At 29.4% G+C, this 10,171-nt stretch overlaps 1 protein-coding gene across 2 annotated transcripts in view; it reads right to left on the bottom strand.

Moving 5' to 3' along the window:
• LOC106681953 (AMMECR1-like protein) overlaps positions 1-9,471 on the bottom strand; it is a 15,974-nt gene extending 6,503 nt beyond the window's left edge. Inside the window, exons 1-3 of one of the 2 annotated variants that reach the window (XM_014422560.2) lie at positions 9,049-9,471; positions 4,921-5,150; positions 4,636-4,746 (exon numbers count right to left, since the gene is read on the bottom strand). In XM_014422560.2, the coding sequence (XP_014278046.1) occupies positions 4,636-4,746; positions 4,921-5,150; positions 9,049-9,084 (377 nt within the window). In that variant the 5' untranslated portion in view covers positions 9,085-9,471. Of the gene's footprint in view, positions 1-4,635; positions 4,747-4,920; positions 5,151-5,215; positions 5,347-9,048 lie in introns of those variants that run through there. The other variant, XM_014422561.2, reaches the window with a different exon arrangement.
• Between the last annotated feature and the right edge of the window lie 700 nt (positions 9,472-10,171).

Below are 10,171 nucleotides of genomic sequence, written 5' to 3'. Positions count from 1 at the left end.
TATATATATATATATATATAGAGAGAGAGAGAGAGAATCTGTAACTCTGGAATATAAAAGTTAGTTGATATACCTCTAAAATAATAAGCATGAAAGTTCATTAATTTCTTATTCTTCTTAAAATGACTAAAATTTTGAATGAAACTAAAACTAAATACAGTAAGATATACTTCAAGCAAAAGTTATATTCATACTATTATATAAAAAGTGACAAGATTAGTAACTAAACATTAATTAAATTTATTAATTCTTTTTTAATAATAAAAAAAATAAAATAAAAACAATACAATATATTTTAAACAAGCAGTTTGTATCATGTTGTTACATATCATCGTCACTGAATAATATTCTATATTATTGCATATTTTTCAGTAGACTCCAAAAACAGTTTCAACTACAAGTAATTTTCAAGCATAGATAATTTCTTAAGTGCACCATTGGCAGTGAATTAGTGGGCCTAGTAGTATTTTGAATTGATCTTAATAGATGCCAGTAGTGAAAATATGGAGTGAATATAAAAAATAACCAGTACTGTACATCAATTTTTCTATGATGATGATATATATACAAATATATTTAAAGAAAAAAAAATACAAACTATTTATTTCATGATTTAAAATTTCAATGAGAACAAAGTTCGCATTTGCTAATGATAGTTCTTGATTGTTAGACTTATTCCAAACTAATCTTAACTCTTAGTAAATTGAAATTAGCTGCATGCATAATTATAACTGACTAATTATGCGTAATAATTTAACAGATTCCTATTTTAGTTTTATGAGCAAAATGATTCCTGTAGTTTCTTTACCTTATTTTTCACGAATTTTTCGTTATATTCTAACCTAGCCAAGGTGAACATGAATTGGTCTTTTCTACATTTTTCTCTGGAAAGTCTTTTGAACTTTGAGATATAGAAGCATTTGCATATAGCAAGCCCAACTGCTCTTCTTGCTATAAGAAAAAACATACTAGGTCTACATGATATTTTGATTCCTCATTGCTAGGCTATAAATCAGTAACGTAAATGCCTTTTATAAGTAGATGCTGAAGTATTCAAGGTACACGCCTCCTGAAGTTCATTTTATACAAGAAAAACCTAAAATTATTTCTCATTTTTCATTCAGTGCTCTAGATCCAGAAAACTACCAATAACACTAAAATAATTATTATAACATCATTTAAATTAGAGTAGATTTACTAAAATATAAGCCTTAACAGAGCTAATTATGTCCTGTAGATCTCAAGACATAGTTTTTCAAAAAGTAACCTTGTGCTAGTACTATAAGGTAGTTCCTAACTTTCATCTTCACAGGATTAGTTTCCGCTATATTCACTAAGATAAATTTTTAAAAATGTTGATTTTTTGTTGTCCGGAAAAACTTTCAGTTTGGGTGAAACTATATCTCAGATGAAATATAGAAAACTATAAGAAGTACAGATGTATTTTGACATTCAAATTATAGCTTTTTGAATGTACTAAAAGTAGTTTTTTGATCAATATCTTCATAGGAGTACTAGATTCTATAAATGGCAAAATAAGTTCACAAAATATCGACTTTTTATTATTAGGAAAAAAATGTTCCTTTTTGAAAAACTATATTTCAGTAACTGACATAAAGATTAGGGCTCATATTTTAATAAATTTACTCGATTTTAAGTAATGTTCTATTAAGATTTTTAATGTTGTATGTAGTTTTAAGGATATAGAGCAATGTAAGAAAATTTTAGGTTTTCTTGAATAAAATGAAGTTCCATGGGTATGTACATCAAATACTTCAATATTTACTTTCTAATGACATTTACTGTACCCGCTGTACAGGCTAGAGAAAAATGGAACCATTTTCTGACAGAAAATAATGCGAATTTTATTTTTTTCAGACCTGATTTTTTTAGTATTTTTTATAACGCTTTTATTACTAAGGTTGATCTTGTTAATACTAAGTCATCATATTTTATTAATTATTGTTGTCACTGTTTTGGCTGTCAGTAAAAATATGTTCCTTGGATAGATACATATATTATCAATTAATAATCAAAACAATAGAAAAAAATTATTTTAGAACCTCATTAGACCCACAATCGTAAAAAATTAAATTATATAAGAGTAAATAATACAAAAGAGACTTATGAATCTGTGTGTAACAGGGACAAGACACGGAAAAAAAAATAATGGAGTTAAAAAAAAAATAAGAAGAATAAATGTCAACGAATACTTCCATGGAGTTGTATTTACAAATAAAAAAGATTTTTCGTAAGATGACTAGGGAAAAGAAGAGAAGACGAGAAGTTTGAACACATCAAATGATTGAAGTGAAATTAATAAAAAAGTTTTTTAATATTAAGTAGTTATATTTTTTCAATCATTTTGATTTTTAATTAAAAACTTGAAGATGAATCACACAAGAAAAAGATGTAAAAGTCATTAAGTAGTTCATAATAAATATATTTATATATTTTAATAGAAAAAATTTCCTTTCAATCACCTAAAAAGTTTTAATGAAAATGAGAAAAATTGTATTTGACCCAAAAATAAAAAATGGCTATATTTCCTAGCCAGTGTAAGTGTCCATGAGATTCCTTGTGGTATGACCAACAGAATGTTAAGTAGATATTCTTGTGATATTGAATATTATAAATTTTAAAAAATTTAGTTGTACTTAATATGTGGAAAATTTCTAAATTACACATCATTATGAACACAATATAGTTATACAGCAAACATTTTAATAAATTAATCAAAACTTACAAATGTTGAATTAATTTGAAGAAAATAAAAAAGGATGAAGTTAGCACTGAGATCATACTGGTAGTCGTATGACGAATAAATGATAAACCATTACACCAAGAGTTTTATACCTACTTCACAAAAAATGTAGGTGAATTTCCATAATAGTACCTCAGATTTGAACCTTGATTAGCAAATAACAGCATTCTTGAGTATAGAAGGCACCATAAAAACCAATAATACTTATTTTTTTATTTCTGGCTGTCATCCAGGTAGGTTATCTCAGGAGAGTGTAATCCACAATTTTCGTATAAAGTTAAGTTTCATTACGCTCTTCAAAAGTTCTATGTGCTTTACAAATTGGAATTACTGAACAAATGTACTATGATTTTATTTTCCCAAATATGTATTACTAATCAAATAAATAAGCTAATTTAATAAAAATATTTAGTAGGATAAGAAAATCGATAAAAATGAAAGTTTAAGTTAAAATATCAAAAATTTTAAATTCTAGAAAGGTGAAATGAAATAAAAGGTAAAAACAAATTATTGGTTCTAAAATCTATATATACATATAAATATTTTTAGTAATTTTAAAAAACAAAAAGATATAGTGTATAAAATCAATACCTACTCAAACTGAGGACTGTAAACAGAGAAACAAACTCAATACAATAAGTCCATTGTATTAAATTAGTTTCCAGAATGCATTCCATGGTATAATATTGAAAAACCTTTTAGAAATAATTGTCTGTCCAAATGACTTGATGAAACAAACTAAGAAATCAAGGTTTAAAAAATATATATGCAAGATAGATTTTAAAAACAGTAATTGGACAAAGGAAACTTTTTGCATTTCATAACCTATTAATAGATGAGGTCAAATTGGCATAACATAAAAAACTGACCAGTTCAGAAAATCATTATTTAAATATGCATCCATTGAAATGAATACTTATTAATTGTATGGTTTAATAACCTAATAAAACAGTTCATTCCAACTGATATACAACATGAGAGGAACTTGAATGGATTAGATTATTACAAGATCAATTTAATAGTTCTTTCTTTATAAAATTAATTTTAAGAATTCAGGAAAACTCATACAAATATTTACAATATAGTTTTCTAATTTAATATATTTATAAATTACCTATGGTAAAATCCTTAAATTAACAGAACAAAAGTTATACAAAATAATTTTTCACACACCTCATCTCTAACAATATCATTCAACAGTAATGAAACTGTGAATTTAATGATATATAATCATGACTAAATTATAAAGTCAGTGTAGGACTCCAACGGGAGTCTTGGGCCGACGTATAAAAGAAAAAAAAAAAAGAAAATTATAAAGCAGTAATAATAGCATGGCAGAACTGAAAGTTGAACAATGAGAACAAAATGTATTCAGAAAATTAAACTATAAAAATGTCTTCAACTTAAAATGATTGACAGACTAGTACAATCACTAAAATTTCATGGCGCCTTATAAACTAAATAAAATTTCTAACTAGATCAAAATAAGACTATGTGCATTAAATTTATATAAATGAGAAGAATAAAATTCATAGCCACAAAATAATCATTTTGTGAAAGTTTTAAAGCTAATAAACGATAAATTTCAATCAATGTCAATCTTAATATATTATTTCTTAATGATTAACTTGAAAAACAACTTCCCTAATTTAAATACTTACCATACAACATACATGATAATACTGACAATGCTAATCAGAACTAAATTCATAAACAGCTCATAAAAATAACATGTAAAAGGGAATAATAGGTAGGACACTACTTGGTCCAAGAAAAATTTGAAATATTAGAGGTGCCTACACAATGACCAATAAAAACTACTTTAAAAGCTAAAACATATAGGTATTAGAAAAGCTAAACAATCACATTACCTGGTTACAGCATATTCTCTAATTCCACTGTGAAGATTGATCGCATTAAATGTTCCAATGCAGCCCCTGAGCCTTCGATCCCTACCTATTTCCCAAGTTACAAATAATGGGCTGCAAAATAGTTTGTGAATGTTTAGACTGAGTTCATAACAAAGGGAGAGAAAAGTGCACACAGAAAAATTGAATTGAACTAGCTTTTTTTATTCAAAAAACCTTAAGTAAATAATTATCTTTACAAAAAATGTATACATAAATAGAAATTAGTCAGAATAAACTTAAACTTACTATGGATCATTGCAAAAATCGGGGGATTTCGGTGGTTCCAAACTGTGTAGATGACAGTACAAAACGTCGAAACAATAAAAACACATATCTGGATGAGCCACCATTCCATTGTTCCTTATCCCATTAGGAATAACCGCTGTCCCATTACAGGGTACACTAGAATTGTTGTTCAGTTTTTGTTTTTTCGTGCCACAGCAGCCAGAAGCCATATTTTCATTACTGTCCTGGAACTAAAGCAAACTTCAGACATTCATCAGCAGTCAGCTGTTTCCCACACAACAGCAAAGTAACCCACCTATAAAGTAGTCCTTAAATAAGATAAAACTTTCACCTAACAAGTGCTATTTTTGATCGTTCAGATAGAATTTGTAGTAAAATATATATTTAATAAAACTTTACGAGATTATTAAAATTCCCTACAATGGAAATATACTGATTAATAGTTAGAATACATAAAAGGCTTTAACATTAACAAGTACAACCGCCGAAAGGGAGCAGCACTCACTCGCGCCAGTTTTGATTTCGTAGCTCAGCCTTTGTTGATGTTTCTTTTGTCTTGTCTGAATTGGTCTTGAGCCAGATTATTTTCCTTTTCCTGTCTTATCTTAGCTAGCTAGACAAATAACTTTATCATCCCATTTAAACAAAGTTAATCATGTTCCGCAACTTTACTATTCAAAGTTGAAATATGTTATTCTCCACGACGAATATTGCAGACAGAGATTACAAAACAACCAAATTCAGATGTGGAAATAAAATCGAGAGAGAGCTTTCCTTCAATGAAAATATATATATCGTCTCTGTATTTATATAATTCAGTAGAACAGACCCCTTTTTTGAGTCTCAGCTCTGCTGGATTGAGACAAACGAGGTATCAAAAGGAAAAAAAAAAAGAAATTTCACGAAGATGTGACTTAGTGCACTTCTAAAATTTTAACTACAGGTTTGATAAAATGCATACAAAAAGAATCAGATATTCAATAACTTCGACAGTAGTACCTAATCCGTTTGCGGTGCAGACTTCAATAATCAAGTCGTAAATTCTACGCTTTGATTTGCTATTAGTGTGAGTTTGTCCAATATATCAAACTATTTCATATCTGGATTGTAAATGCTTTTGATGTTAGGGCCTGATTTTATTGAGTATGATTTTAGATTCGACTTCCTTTACAGCAAAAGTATCGCCATATCTCACACTATAACGCAAACGTTCATTCTTTGGCTTAATTTTTTCTGAAATTCGTGCTTCTTATATTCTATAAACATTCTTTCTTTAAATATTCTTCGACTAACTTAGTAGTTTCTTCCGTTCACTTCGACAATTTTGAAAGAAGAGAAACACGAATTCTTGAGCCCGACCGATTTGTCATATTTATGCCTATAGGACTTTTCCAAACTTAGTGCTATTGTCATCAAAATTTTTTGAAAATTAAAGTCAATTGGTTCAATTTTTTTGATTGCCTTCAGAAATAATTTTCTTAACACAAACTTAATATAACAGTTTTCGTGATATACATTTTTAAAAAAAAAGTCTTACTTTAAGGAGTAACATGTACGACTAAAGCCTGATAAAACCTAATTATAGTATTAATTATAATAGAAAAGATTTATTTATTAATCATAAGCCTTAGCTATTAGATGTTAAACAATTTTCAACATAAAACCGTGTGAAACTCTTAACAAAAATACTTGTTCTGCTTATTATGGCAATAAATACAATCCCAATAAAACTCAACATAGAGCGTAATATTTGGATATTTTGCTGTATGTTCAGTTTTATAATAATATTCGTGTACAACATTGGTATTCAATAACATTTTTTTATGACATTGGTTCCATATAAAAATATTATTCTGAACATCTTATTTAAACAAACATCATATGTTTAATCAGGATCTAAAGGAACTAATAGAAACTTTTAGTCCTTAGGCCCTCTGCAAACAGAGCTACTAAAAAGGCATTAAACAAGTCGGTAACTCAGATTACTGAACAGTTACAGACTAAATGGTGACTTGACTCAACACACGAGACTACTCATCAGCAATCAAAATCTCTAGTTCGTTCAGCGTTATCATGGATATCGAGCGTGAAATATCTTCAGAAGACTCGAGCGATGAAGAAACCATCATGTATTATTGTATCAGGAGGAGGAGGCGAACAGTAAGAAGGGTTTGGGTACACCGTTTTACCCCCTGAACAATGTTTTCTTGAAAATATTGTTCAGAAACGGTTGTTTGCTGCTGCTAAACATGTTGTACGATGTTCCAGACGTCTACCCATGCCTTCTCCGTTTCATGCTTCTGCGAATAGTCAGTCAGGAAGGTGAAAATGATATTAAATAGAATGTTTTTCAACTTACCCCATCAGCAACAGTTGGTCACTCATTTTCAAGAAACTAGAAAATGTAATCAATCGGCGACCCAACATGCGATTCACCGAAGGACTGGTTACAAACGGATTTTAGTAAATCACAGATGAGTCCACAAACAGTAGCGCCGAGTACAGCGTCCCATTCTGTCCCATCGTATTACACAGAGAGTGACTAAAAGTAAACTAGTGGGTATTTCATGTCTCTGATCAATTCCTTTTTAGTACCTACGTATGCATACTGCCTTATATATCAAAACACTAGAACATACTTTCAAGTCGCTTAAAATTTAGTCATCTACTTAAAAACTGAGACTTAATTTTACTTTTCTTCGTCATTAATATCACCCTAGGGGTAATGAAGCCTGTATTGCCTCGACAGGTTTGCCTAGAAATGGCAAATTCGCACTTCAGGAGCGTGGGGATAGGTTATTTAGATTAGCTGGTACAAGTTGGCCAGCATTAGAGAGAGTCCTACCCCTTGAATATCGGTTTTGGGGCACAAATCCATCTCCACCCGCCTGTTCGTTGTTCAATTACCATTGTTTCAAAACTGACAACAGATAAATGTTTCTGCTCTCAGTGGTTTAATTAATTCCCTCAACCTTCGGATCCAATAATTTTGGATCCAATAGTTTAAGATTGAGTATTTTAAAATCCTATCGATTCGATGAAAAACCATTGTTTCAAATGTTATCAACTAACTTTAGCAATTTATTGTTGATTTAACATAGCAAAAATATAAACTTATATACATTATATATATCTAGGTACTTAAATAAACAAGTTTCTGACAACAATTCTGGGATGTGGGTTGAATTGATAGGTTATGTAGCACCAATTCTATAGATTTGTATCACCTACTACCTACTTTGCTGATGTTTACGTTTTCTTTCATTTAGCCTATCTTTATTTCTTTATTTTTTAAAGCGAAAATTGAATGTGATAACCGACAAAAGTAAAAAACAAAACAAACATAAGGGTGTGGATACTGACGCTTTTTGCTTTCTTTGTTAACCAAATATTTGTTAAGTCTCGGATTTGTGGCAAGTGGCACACTTGTGGATCCAGTATAACGTTCTTTCCATATCTGTCAGATTTTCTTTAGAAATCCTCCAGCGGATCTATTGCTGTTCATGTATGGTTTTAATCCATCGATTTTTCTAAGTTGCAAGCTCTGGATTTTCTTGCTTGGTTGATAAGTTAGAAAGATGGGCTACGGATTTCATTGCCGTACACACTATAGATGTATGTGTCATGCATGTCTGCTGTACCGACCCTTCCAAATTTCTGTTACAAAAGCACTATCTGAAATCTGTTCACTATTATTAAACAGGCAAAGTTCGATATTTCAAAATAAAGATCCGTTTCTGACTGCTTAGTTCTCAGTGAGTACAATACTGGGTTAGAAATAAGTTCAGAGATGGCTGAATTTGATTTCTTAAATGTTAAAGTGCATAGTATTTTCCATTGAGAGAAGCTATGTATAGTATGTATCTTCGCCAATTCTGTGCTTATGGACTTTCGTAATAAGATTATATTGCTCATATGAATAAACATGTTTCCCTTACATAGCTTATAATTTGAATGTTGAAGAGAGAATTATACATGTATATTTATACACATTACGCGATATTTCTCGCACGGGTACAATAGGCTTTATGTAATGGATTAAATGGAGCAAATCCTTTTGGAACTAATTTTGGCTATGCAAATTAAAATTGATTTCACAATGAATTTACTTAAACTCGACAAACTTACCCTCCTTTTCATGGTGGAGAACGGAAAATTCTTCATAAATTATAAAAGTGATAAACTCAGATACTTGGGGGCTTGATTTTCAATTAATCACAATGTGATCAAGCAGCCGTTGTGGATATTGCTAATTGATATGAATTTCTGATTAGTGCCTGGAAACTGATTTCACTATTAACGTTTCAGGACTACATCAAATGTTCAATTTTTGCTCCCATTCGTTTACAATTTCTAAAATTGGAATAAAGAGATGTAATGATCCAATGCATTAGATAAAACATATCTTCAATTCTTCTGTATGCTCTGGTATGTTTTGTATGTAAGATGAAAAGTCATTTGTTGGAATCCTTCGTCGTTTTGATTTACTTAGTTTTTGTGCAGGCTTTGGTATGCTTTTAGAAGTAAAGTAACGATACTATCAAACTAACTTAAAATTAAAATTATAGAGGTGTCATGGTAACAATAGAAAGGTTTATGTCAGCGTGAAATTAAAAAAACAAAACAAATCGGGGACTAACAATGTTGATATTCCTGATAAATCATGCTAAGTAACTTTAAATAATCTTATAAATGGTTAAAGAAATGAGATATTGATAATTTTTTTTAAAGAACATTAGTATTTATGAAGACAAAGAACTCCATGTGTAATTTCAATTTAATTAGAGGTCTAATAGAAAACAAAAACACCCAAGATTAAATCATGCTAAGTAACTTTATATAATTTTATAGATGGTTAAAGAAATGAGATATTGACAATTTTTTTAAAAGAACATTAACATTTATGAAGACAAAGAACTCCATGTGTAATTGCAATCTAATTAGAGGTCTAAAAGAAAACAAAAACGCCCAAGTTTGTTGATACTTGGTTTTTGACAAAAAAATTGACCTAATTGACAAAAAAATATCCATCAGCTTATTCAAAAGACGAAATGTTCAATTAAAATCAATATTTTCAAAATAGTAATAGAATTTTAACAAGTTATGGACCCCCTTGCTCTGTAGTTTGACACATATACTGTTATCTAATTCTCAAGTTTAAATAAATATTTTAAATTATGCGAATGCTAATTAATTGTAGTTTAGAATATTTGCAGGACATGTACTATATATTAAAGATTTAAAAATGAGA

Source organism: Halyomorpha halys, unplaced genomic scaffold (genome assembly GCF_000696795.3).
Source record: "Halyomorpha halys isolate HHAL.00 unplaced genomic scaffold, Hhal_1.1 Scaffold378.1, whole genome shotgun sequence".
In the NCBI taxonomy this organism is placed as follows: Eukaryota; Metazoa; Arthropoda; class Insecta; order Hemiptera; family Pentatomidae; genus Halyomorpha; species Halyomorpha halys.
The sequence above is the reverse complement of the archived record's forward strand: the minus strand, read 5'-3'. Positions and strand labels throughout refer to the sequence as shown.